Source organism: Amborella trichopoda, chromosome 1 (assembly GCF_054954075.1).
Source record: "Amborella trichopoda isolate Santa Cruz 75 chromosome 1, AtrichopodaSantaCruz75HAP2 v2.0, whole genome shotgun sequence".
NCBI lineage: Eukaryota > Viridiplantae > Streptophyta > Magnoliopsida > Amborellales > Amborellaceae > Amborella > Amborella trichopoda.
Window position 1 is genome coordinate 2,361,948 of NC_142336.1, and position 12,709 is coordinate 2,374,656.

Here is a 12,709-nt window from a genome sequence, read left to right on the forward strand (position 1 = left end):
TTTGAACTTTCACTTAACTCATTTCAAGCTCAGGTAAAGGAGATAGATTGTGTTAGATAGGCAGCTAACATAAAACTTTGTTATAATTTTTTCAGACCTTTAAAATGAGTGTGGCTAAGATGAAGATGTTGAGGTAGATGAAAGCTCAGGAACAGGAAATAGGGTGTGTTAGACAGGCAACTAACATAAAACTTTGCTATAATTTTTTAGTACCTTTAAAATGAGTGTAGCTAAGATGAGGATGTTGAGGTAGATGAGTGACAAAATAAAAAGGGATAGAATTTGAAATGAATAAATTAGAGAGAATTTAGGTGTAGTACTAATAGGTGATAAGACGAGAGACAGTAAACTTAAATAGGCTGGCTATATGCAATGCAAACTCACTACAGAACTTATTAGGAGGTGCAAGTTAGATCAAGTATAAGGTTAAAAAAAAACAAGGGATAGGCCCAAAAAGACATATTTGAAAGTTATGAGAAAAGATATAGGAACTTATAGCCTCAATGAAGATATAGCCCTTAATAGAAGGGCATACTATAATTTGTATAGCCGATCCCAATTAATTGGTAAAGCCCTTTAATAATGATGATGAAGAATTGCGCCAGCTCAAGATTGAGAAATCTGAACAATCAAGAATATTTTGATAATTTAACCAAGCAAAAAATATTTGTATAATTTGGCTCAAAGGCAATTAAGTATTTTTAAACTTTTTTGGAGGTACCTAATTGAAATATATTTTATGTCTGGGAAAGTATAATGAGACCATTTACGTTTGGTACAAGATGGTCATAATTAATCCTGACCATTATGTACAATTGGGTGGGTTCATTTATTTCATTGACCAAGCTCAAAATTCAAAAGAAATCTTCTTGAACTTTGTGGCACACCCAAGCTATTGGTTTTCACATTGAATGTTTGTACGTAATTGTGATATTCCTAGACCAAAGGTAAATAGGCTCATTGTATACAAACCCTTTATGTATTAAGTAATTAGGTTTTTTAGGTGACCCTCTTTATTCATGCAACAAGATCCTTTTTATGTTCGATTTTGTCCTTTGATCTTTAAATTATTTAAGATTTGTCTTTTTTTCTACCTCTCTCTCCCTTAACCCGCCTCATGCCCGGGTATAGGGGTTGGGTTGTGTTAGGTAGCGAGCCAACGTAAAATTTTGTCAAAACTTATTATGAATCTTGAATATAGAGCAGAATGGCGGAACAGGATTCGTGTAGCACATCTCATTTAATTAAAAAAATGTAATAATGACAATGATAATGATGATTTATCCTAACACTTTATAGGATGTGAAATCTACGGGTGAGTTTTGTTATCACCAATATATAAATAAACAAAAAAACTGACATACCTTTAAAGTCCTTTAGAGATGTATATAGCACCATTAAGCATAAAGAATTCAGTATCAATACCTGCACAATAATAAACAAATAAAAATATATATGAGAATAAACAAATCAATAAACAAAAGTTCTAAAAGATATCAAACATAAATAAACAAAAATAATAATAAACAATGCATACTCTCTCTCTCTCTCTCTCTCTCTCTCTCTCTCTCTCTCTCTCTCTCTCTCTCTCTCTCTCTCTCGATCTCGATCTCGATATAATGGGAGAGGTCTCTCGCACCTCTCTCAATCACTTTCTCTCGCGTCTCTCAATTAATATTATACCAAATATCATGTAATTTCCACCATGTCTACTATAAGATATTTATTTAGATTTTAATTGATTGTATCTCCCTATACTTTCATATTCAATTTATTAACAAAGCAAGATGATGAGTTATGGGGAAAAATTAAAAGTATGAGAAGTTAATATAAAAAAAACAAAAAAATTCTCTGAGATTTATTGTCAGCAAATCACATAATAATATACATGATGTTAAAGTTATAAAAATAAATAAATATTAAATAAATAAACAAAATTTTTGACATACCTTTAAAGTCCTTTAGAGATGTATACAGCATCATTAAGCATAACGAAATCAGTATAAATACCTGTATAATAATAAACAAATAAAAATATTTATGAGAATAAACAAATCAATAAAAAAAACTCTAAATGATACCAAACACAAATAAACAAAAATAATAATAAACAATGCACGCTTACTCTCTCTCTCTTTCTCTCTTTGTCTTACTCGATATGATGGGAGAGGTCTCTCACACCTCTCTCAACCACTTTCTCTAATGTTTCTCTATTAATATCTCATCAAGTATCATATAACTTACACCGTGTCTATTATAAGATATTTATTGAGATTTCAATTCATTGTATCTCCCTATAATTTTGGCTTTCCTTGTGGCTCTATCTATCCACGTCTCTCTCACCACTCTCACTTTCTTTTCCTAAACAAACATATAAATTTTCTTAAAAAAGGTTATCTTATCTCCCTCGCTCCCTAAATAGGAGAAATAAAGATAGAAACCAATCTATCTCTATGATTATTATTTTTCTCTCTCTCTCTTAATTTCCTCTCTATGTATTCTTTCTCTTAATCAATATCCTCTCCAAGTCTATCTCTTCTTTAAAAATACATGTCTCTCCCTCAACCCCAAAGATGGGTATGTGACCTAATAATAATGTCTCTCCCTCAACCCCAAAGATGGGTATGTGACCTAATAATAAGTCAACTATCTTATAACCTCTATAGTATTATGATCCCTTCTTATTCTTATGGGATGTGTTCACTCCTTAACTCTTGCTTAATAATGTAGTATAGATATATATTTTTTACTTGCACATTTAATTTATAATAATTATCCCATATTTTTCGTAGATACCAAGAGTGAGCATAAATAATTGAGTTCAATATCATGCAATAGTTATTCATAACGACATCTATGTCCGTAAGATTATCAGCTAAGTTGGATAATTATTATGTTGTTAATTTTAATATAATTAACTATTTATCATTAATTTGACTATTACTTATAGCATTAGGTAATTATATATGGGATTGTATACTATGAGACCATTTATCTTCGTTACAAAGAAGTCACAATTATTCTAATCATTACATATTAAATTGGATGGTTTGGGGCTTGTCATGAAGTTCAATAATTTCTTTTAACTTTGAGTCTTATCCTTGAGACTATTTCAACTATCCAATTTGAACTTTGACGGATAAGAGTATTTTGTACCAAAAATAATTGGTGTCTTTGTATGCTTTTCCATTATATATAATTAGATAAAATCAACAATCAATTGATAAACTAATATCGTATAGGGGTAATTTTTTATTTTGTTATTCATTATTTATAATCAATAACAAAAAATTAAATTATCATTATTATTATGCAGTTAATATTATCATCATCATTAGAGCCATGTCGCAATTATTTAGGATCGACTACACGAATACTGATCCGTCATTCTGCTCTATCAAATGTCATACCTTCAGTGAGTCCATAAGTTGTCATATGTTTTCTCACTACTTCCAACAATATCATTTTGAGCCTACCTCTTGTTTTTTTTTAGCCTGCATTATAAATGACCAGCTCACCTAAGTATATTTTCTATCATCTTATCACTTATTGAAGTCACACCTAATTTCTTTTCTTTTTTTGATGAGAATACTTACCTTTTATTAACTAAATGGGAATTACAACTCATAACTCAAAATATTACAGACGAGACGAGACAATTAACGAATCCAAAATAGCTCATTTTTTCACCAAACCATCTGCCACATCATTCGCTTCTCTATATATATGATGAAAGCTAACGGACCAAGAAGATGTTAACTCCAAAACTTGCTACTCCACTGATGTATTCATTTCGAATTTTATCCCTTTTTATCTTACCACTCATATTTTCTAAAAAAAAAATTACTTCACACGATTGGCATTTCGAGAATAGCCCTTTTCCCCTTCTCAACAACCTGGGTTTCGATCTCCTTTGATAAAACAAACTCTCTCTCTCTCTCTCTCATGAGAGAGAATGAAGGAATCTGAGTATTGCCCATTCTTCATGGATAGGAAGAGAGGGAATTGCATAGCACTATTCTCTATTCTTCTCTCTCCAGCTCTAGGTTGAAGATAAGCTGAAAAAAAGAGCCATTTTCAAACCATTTCAGATCAGCTAAAAAAAAAAAAGCCTGAAGATTTTAATTTGTATTTACAATTTGGCTTCTTGCGTCAAAATGGACTTCCATTTCATGCTGGAATTCACAATACAAAAAATTTAACTTCTTGGTTTTCACAATTTTATAAATAAATTATTACCCAAAATATCTAAAAATCATTGTTTGAAGTGAAATCGAAACGAGGCCTTGATCTTCATTCATCCATCAGGGCTATGAATTATAGATATAGCTATGAAGGGGCATATAGCATAGGTCATTGGACTATATTGCATCTTCTTTTTAAGATGCAGTTTATGTAAGGCCGGGGCTTTATAAAAACAAAACAAAGCCTCGTGTCAAATCTTCATCTGGGAATCACTTTCGGCAACTAAAATTCAATTTCTAACTAAGACAATAAAATTTGTAATTCAAATAATGGTACAGATCTTGCAAATCTATAAACATTTATTTTTAGGGTGAAATAGACTGTCCAAATAATCTGTTACAATATATACAACTTTTAAAACTTAAACTCGTAATTTTTTTCACAATCATCATGTTCAGGCCGAGATGATATGTAAAGATTTTCCAATACTTGAATTGTAATTTTCGATGAGTGATGAAATGAAGCTTTATTTATTTTAAAGGAAATTACATAATAAGATCATTTCCCTTTCCTATAAAATAGTCACATTAATCTTGACCATTGGATGTAAAGTTGGGTGGTTGTAATTATTCCATTGATCAAGCTCAAACTTCAAAATAAATTTTTTTTCAACTTTGTGACCCATCCAAACTATCAAATTTCACATTGGATGGTTGTAAGCAATTGTATCGACCTTGTATCAAAAGTAAATGACCTCATTCTATACAATCCCTTATTTTAATAGGGCTGCATCCAAATCAAATCATTTTCCTTCTTTATTGCCAAAAAATGGTCCCTCCCTTCCGCATCTCATTTACAGGGAAACAAGCCAATCCATTTCATATTTTGGCAATATGGGCTTACATAAAATTACAATTTACATGCACCTCTCTCTCTCTCAAAAATTACAATTTACAAGCAATGCACTCTCTTTCTTTCTCTCTAGGAGAAGCCAATCCACTTCAAACATTGGCAGTGTCATACAAAATACATGGGCAACACGCTCTCTCTCAACAAGTTAAAATCCCTTTGACTTTTGTAACATGAATTCCCCTTCCAACAAAAATGGTAATCTCTCTTTCTCTCTCTTAAAAGATTCCAACCCCACAGAGTAGCAACCCCCCAGAGCTTATTCTGTTTCTGAGTCTCACATTTTCAAACAACAGAACTTCAGCTGACACACTGAATGAGTATTCATCTTCATAAAAACTCGCCGATCTTACTGTCCCTGATTTCTCACTATCCTTCTTCTGAGCTTCTTTCCCAAACTTCTCAACATAATTCATTATCTCCCAAACTGCGTCATGCTTGCCGCCATTCACAAGTTTACTGTTGCTACTGCTACTAACTTCTAACTCAGAACCTCCATGAGTGAAGCATGTTTTAGCTTCATTAGCAGCTTCCTATAGATAAAAACAGTGACTACTCAGCAACAAGAATAATTATTATCATCATTGGCACCACCATCGCCAATGGTTAAATACTCACCAGTCCGACTTGGCACCAACCGAGTTTGGACCAGATTGAAAGGCTGGCGATTTCAGGCCAAAAAACCCCAGAATCACCATAGTCTCCCAGTTTTTCAGAATTTTTTTTGTTTTTTTTTGTTAAAATTTTCCAGTCCGACTCAGGACTTGCAAGAGTTGGACCAGGGTGACTTTGCCTAGGAACCCTGGCGAGTTGGAGCCTGAGCCCAACTTTTTAAATGCTGATCATCACTACTTACTACTACCATGACTGGTACTATTATGGGTAATAATATTAGTGGTTAACTGTGGTGAAATAAATTTTCATTCTCATAGAGAACCGTCAACTAAAATCTTAAGAAAAGTTATCGTTTTCCTTAATACAAACAATCGTAAAAGTAAATTGCATAACTTCTGCAACAGAGCAATCAGCACAGAGAGAGAAACAGAGAGAGAGCTCTCCCCTGGCCGCACAAAGAGCCTGCTACCACAAAAAGCACAGGCAGGAAGAAGAAGACGACCTTTTCAAAGCTAAACAAGTCTCAGAATGCAAAATGTTCAGCCATTCTAAAAGTGGGGATTTCTTTGGCTTGTGGCAACAAAACCGCATTTCATCAAGGACAAATATAGTGAGAGAAAGAACTACTACAGTCCTTTGAGGAGACACACACCTGATCATTGTGTATAAGGGCAGAGGGGTGATGTGGGGTTAAATTAGTTGAACCCACTCCACATGGGTAAAACCTGCTCCCACTGGTTTGGGCACTAGCAATAGCTGAGTTGCTTTGTGACTCTTCAGGAGAAGAGAAATCAGAGCTATCAAATGTTGATATCGATATGCATTCATCAAAATAATTCATGGCTTCCTCTGTGAGACGCCGAGACATCTTTCTTCGCTCAATGCTAGTCTGAACAAAAATCACAGTCTTCATTTGAGTTCTTGTAACAGACAATCGAAGAGAAACTGTGAAATTAGCATCTAGTTTGGAGATTACTATGAAACAGAATTTACGTCCACTGCACTAGTAAGCGGGTATTGGCCTTAGAAAGATGATAAATCAAAGAACCAACAGTTTTTTATACTTCACATTTCTCTCTCTCTCTCTCTCTCTCTCTCTCTCTCTCTCTCTCTCTCTCTCTCTGTGCATGCGCGCAAACAGAACAGGAATGGCAGTTTGAAGACTCAGAACACAGAACAGTTGCACTAATCTCACCACTGGCAACTGGCAAACTATGCAGAGAGAGGAAATACTCTCTCTCTCTCTCTCTCTCTCTCTCTCTCTCTCTCTCTCACACACACACAGAGAAAAGCATCCAACATGTTCAGCCATAGAAAAGTCCACCTTCCTCTTTTGCCGTGATTTTTGGGTCATGGAATTGTTAGCCTGGGGATCAGGCAATATCTCCTTCAATATCCTACTGAGTTCCTGCCCACGTTGCTCTTCCACCGCCAAATCTGCCCGGAGGATTCTAGCGCGCTCTTGGGACTGCAAATTATTGTTTTTTTTTCTTTACAAGATTTAGTAATGGAACCTACTAATTCTATCATTCTATTCTTACTAGTCTAGTTTAATGAGTGTTAACAGATTAAACAAGTGGGGAAGTATAATCCAACAACAGGGAAACTCTTTTCCATTGTCAAGAACAATGGTCCACTGGGACATCAACATCTGATGAAAATGATGGATGGTGATGACCTAGTCCCACAAATGCAGTAGTTCCATGCTCTGGATGTATCAGCTCTCTCCATCACCATCCATCATTTCATAGATGGTGATGACCCCAATGGACTGAGGTTGAACCACAGCCCATTGCATTACAGTTTACTTTTCTGAAACCATTTTCATTTTGATATTTAAAAAATAAAAAATAAAAAATAAAAAATAAAAAATAAAAAATAAAAATAAACTAGACTTTGACCTGCTCGAGTTTCTTGGCATATTCACTTCTAATGTCAGCAACCAACTGAATGGCTTCAGGATTCATGGATTCAGGAGAGGTATCTCCTACATTGGCAGCCGTGATCACAGAATTCTTTTTCCTAATGGCCTGATAAAAATATAATTACAGTAATTGTTCTGATAAAATACAATCATTAAGAATACAAAAGAATAGAGTCAAGATGCTAAACAGCATATAAGATGAAGAAATCAGAACCTTCATCTTTGTTTATTTCAATTTCAATTTCAACTGATTGAACTCATCTTTAGGATCCACAAGGACATTTTTTTTTAGGTTGAATCCACAAGGACTTTTACAACCATAAATTGAGTAAAGAAACCAAAACACAGTCAAAGCAACCAAGGCAATCTCCTCTGAGATTGAATACCCAACATAATATTAGGTGTTAACTTCTTTATGATAATGTAGGCTTAAGAATGTCCCTCCATAAGAAAAAGAGATTTTATCAATGTTCACTAGCCACATATATATATATGTGTATATACATATATATATATATATATATATATATATATATATGAGAATGGATCCTGTCAACCCACAGGCTAACCGCGACAGTGTCAGGCCTAGATTGAATCTGGGCCGATCTGAAGGTTACAACTTTATTTCGTATTTGAATTTTCATTTTTATTTTCTACAAATCCAAATTACTTGAAATTTTACGTGTTCATTCTTCTCATCAAGGTGCACCTAATAAAAATATTAAAAAATTAATTCAAAAAATAAAAATTGACCACAATACCCTTGAAAAGTTTTGTGGGTATTTTAGCCAATTTATTTTTTGCATATTGTTTTTTTTTATATTTTTATTAGATTCTCCTATTTTTAAAGAATTGACGCTCAAAATTTCAAATGATTTTAATTTATAGAAAAAAATGAAGATTCAAATACAAAATGAGGTTGTGACCATTGGATCGGGCTCAGATTCAATCTGGGCCGTTGGCTACCACTATAGTTGTTAGCCTGTGGGCTGACAAGATCTATTCCTTATATATATATATATATATATATATATATATTACAACCACAATTTTTTTAATGTTTCCCTGCATGCCTTTTCATATGGATTGCAAATCCTTTTCAGCCATGTAATCCAGAGATTTTTTCCACTTTAGAAGCCATCTTTTTATTCACATCCAACTCTGGCAAGTTTTTATACACAGATACTTCTGAAATAACAGACCATCTCCCGATATAATACACACATGTAGGGATTTCAGCATTTCAGTGAAAGCATGAAACAGAAAGTAGGCACATTATGTTAAAAACTCCTCAAAAGTATTATCCAAACTATTTCATATAGCAAGGTCAAATAGAGATGCAGCATTCTATTGCGAGTGTAAGCACATAAATAATACATGATCATCATCATCATCATCAGAGCCTTTTTCAGACTATTTGGGGTTGGCTAATCACATAAATACAAATACACTATTATTCTAAAAGCACTCTCAAACCTGAGTACTAATAAAGATGAGCAACAGTTTGTTTGCTGCATGGTTGCATCTCTATATGACCAGATATGAAGTTCCGGACTTGGTAAAGAAATCAACTCTCTCATCACACCCCTCAAGCTAAAAAATCTCACTGTTCACTATATAATTGTACAATCTCCGATCAACAACTAAGAAAACAAATAAAATAGCCTTAGTAGTTAGACAATAGGTCAATAACCCTAATGGAATAACAGTCAATAGATATATATAATTCTATTGCCATGAGTTGGAGAATTAAGACTTGAAAAGGACCACCCCAGAATTTTCTTCTGTCAAAAATCCAGATAACAGAACCAAAAAACACTATTCATAGCAGGCCATAGCCAAGCAATTTCCTAGATCAATGACTGATTTATGCAACAGAATATAGTTCAGAAGAATACAGCACACATCATAAACCCATTTTTTCAATTCAAAATTACATGAGATATTATAATCACACATGCCTAGGAGTTACAAGTCGAATAACAGAGGAAAAACTCAAACAGGCTGACATTTATTGTGTGTCCAAGTAGTGAAAAATCCACTTACGCTTTCAAGGTCATTTCTTATCTCTGAAACAGCACGTCTTACTTCCAGACGAACAGTTTCGTATAATTCACCAGAACCAGATTCACCAATGGGATGCCCATCCTGAAAAGATCATCAAAATAACAGCAAAAGAGCAACCAAAAATCAGAAAGAAGACAATTGCAAGCATCAATGAAAAAAGGAACTTTATCTAGTAGAAAACAAGTCTAGATCGACTATCCACTTCTTCCTTGGTTATAGGAGAACACATTTCAAGTTCAGACTTGGAAAGAACATAGGTAACAGCATTACATACTGAGTAGCCCTGATGGTTTTGCACCTTCATCTGTTCAAACACTGCCTTGATTGTCTTCTCTTCCGCTTCAGAGTAAAGAAATGCAGGAATACCATTATTATTCTCATTTGATACTCCCAAAGATGCCTTCAAAATAAAATGCAAATATCAGTTCTCTAGTTCTCAATAAGAGGAGCAAAAATATAATCCATGGGATCTATCTTGAGCAAAATATTGTTAGTGTAATTTTCTTCTGGAGAACAAGAAGTACTCATCGTCAAAAGGAAGAAGAATAAGAAAAAAGAGAAGCAATACAAGCTGCAAATCAAAAACCCAGACACAACATTGAAGAAAACAAAAAATTGTAAACTTACAGTGAGCCCATCAAAAGACTGTGATGGAGGATAACGACTAGTCCAGGTCGGCAAAAACGTATCCTGGTCGTATACATTGGATGTGTTAACAGAGTCTTGCCTTTGGACATCCAAGTAAGGATTTGCTTGTTGTGTCGTTCTAATTATGCCTGTTAGATTAGGCTCTACTTCGATATCACTCTATGAAAAAGATCCAGAACACATTAATAGCAAGAAATCTAACAGCCAAATTGTTGTATCCAAAAGAAAATGGGAGAAGAAGGATAAAAAGAAGAGATTCCTAGAGATATTCACAGTAAGAATCCAAAAGCCCAATTGTTTCACAAGAAGAAATGAAAAAGGAAGAATTAATAAGCAATATAGAGATTCCTAGAGAGATTTATAGGAAGATATTCAAACTCCCCAATCAAACTTTCGACATTTTCAGCATGATTGAAAGGTTTTGAGTTTTAAGAGAAGGAAAATGGCAACAATGGATAATGCGCAGTAAGATAAATCCAAACTCACATCCAAATTAATAAATCTAAGCACAAATATGTACTTAAGTCAAAATAAATAAATAAACAAATCATTCAATAGCAAGAAACTGGGATAAAAGGAATGGCAAATGGACCACCCCAATATCCCAATTGCAGTAAACAATCAAGCAAATCCAGAACATTGCCCAAAGCAATTAGCAATATCAAATAGCATGACAATAAAAAATTGGCAAATAGAAAACAAGGATGGTTTGAAAATAGTAGAAAAATCCAACCTCTGAATTTACACAAGGAACCCTCGACATGGACCGCCTTCCTCGCCCATAATCAACCTGAGAAAGACTTCTCTCTGATGTTTTGGGGGGATCCGGTAACTGCTTTCTAGAAACCGACCTTCCTCTCCTTGCACCATTTTCGCTGGAAATCGAGCCCGTATTAGCACCAATACCCACTGCCCGTGACACCGAACGCCCCCTTATTCTCTCCCCACTACCACTAAATCCTTCTGGTTTTGATTCCTTGAATTTAAAGTCCCCATTCTCTCTCCCTATCTCAGTAGAATCTGGAAATGAGCTAGTAATACAAAAGAGTGGGTTATCCCTTTTGTTTAGAAAATCAGCTGCGCCGGTTTGAAGCTCGGTATAATTCCTAGAATAAGCACTAACACTTCTTGATCTCCTTTGTGGGATCCTCTTGCCCAAATCCTCTGTGTTTTCCTTACCAGAAACAGTGGATGGAGTCCCAAAATTCCCTCTTTTTGATGTGGATTTGAATGCTGAAACCGCCATTCTCTTGATTAAGGTGCTATATAACCATTTATGAAAGGGAAACACCCAATTTCTGCTAGTTTATAACCCCATCATGGATTCAGGCATAAATAAATAAGAGGAGTCCTAAGGACATTTAGGCTTCAATTGGAGAATAGAAATAGCTCTATCATTCAAATACAGACACTGGTATGAAGTGGAACTGTTTCAAAGCGGAAGCTGAACCTAGAGAGAGATAACCTGGAAATTGAGGATTACAGAAAGCTCATGTGAAAATTATACCATGGAAACAATTAAAATGACTAATTTAAAATACCCACGAATGCTTCACCGTTAAATATCATCACGAGAGAGAAAACATAAAAATTTAACTCATCTAGAGAGAGGATAAAAATTTAGCAGAAGGGAATCAATTTATACATGGGAAACAACCAAACCAGTACTTGCAAAAACCCATCATCAATTCTATGAAGTACATTTAGAGAGAATATAGAAACCTGGACAAAAACCAAGCTAATTCAACAAAATTAGGCAATAAAAAGCTCGAAACAATCCAAAAAGACTATCAAGCAAAAGAAAAGCTGTTTCTTTTAAATTATAAAGTGCTCTCAAAACCCCAAAATTGATTCTGTCTATACCATCATCTAAAGAGAGAAAAACCCATAAATCTATCAAAAGAAAAGCTGAATCTTACTAAAAAAAGCCAAAATACCTCAAAAACTCAGAAGAAATTGGTATCATCATAGAAAACAAAGTCTCATAATAGAGGTACTCAAAGTCAAGACAAAAAGAAAATGGGGGCATTCAAAAAGCTCTTAGAGAGAGAAAAGCCTACGCAAAAAATTGGGTTTTTTAGAGAGAGAAAGGCAAAAAACAACTATTGGTGCCTCTCCTGTTGAGTGTATCTTTCAAATGGTGGAAGACTTTGGTGGGAATGGTGAAAGAATTCTCAGGAAAATGATAGAGAGAGAGAGAGGTATCTTTCTGACGTTTCATGATGTGAGAGAAGATAATAGTTTACTAAATTATCCTCAACGTTTTATTCAAATTTCATAGGTATCCTCAGGCAATTAACCTTCCCATAGGGGCCGAAATTTCGAAAGTTTCGGGATTTTCGTACGACTATTGGTTTTCTC

At 34.3% G+C, this 12,709-nt stretch overlaps 1 protein-coding gene across 4 annotated transcripts; it reads right to left on the reverse strand.

The window, feature by feature from the left end:
* Window positions 1-5,037: 5,037 nt before the first annotated feature.
* Window positions 5,038-12,535, reverse strand: LOC18427039 (uncharacterized). 4 transcript variants are annotated; one of them, XM_006836085.4, is made up of 9 exons: window positions 12,286-12,535; window positions 11,082-11,813; window positions 10,328-10,507; window positions 9,975-10,100; window positions 9,680-9,781; window positions 7,611-7,739; window positions 7,034-7,177; window positions 6,362-6,598; window positions 5,038-5,627 (listed from the first exon to the last, which is right to left on the reverse strand). In XM_006836085.4, the coding sequence occupies exons 2-9, from the start codon at window positions 11,592-11,594 to the stop codon at window positions 5,313-5,315; spliced, it is 1,746 nt and encodes a 581-aa protein (XP_006836148.1). In that variant the 5' UTR covers window positions 11,595-11,813; window positions 12,286-12,535; the 3' UTR covers window positions 5,038-5,312. The 4 variants fall into 4 exon arrangements, with proteins under 4 accessions (XP_006836148.1, XP_088703363.1, XP_020518462.1 ...); XM_088847237.1 differs by having other exon boundaries at window positions 9,999-10,100; window positions 12,286-12,490; XM_020662803.2 differs by lacking the exon at window positions 12,286-12,535 and having other exon boundaries at window positions 9,999-10,100; window positions 11,082-12,219.
* Window positions 12,536-12,709: the final 174 nt, after the last annotated feature.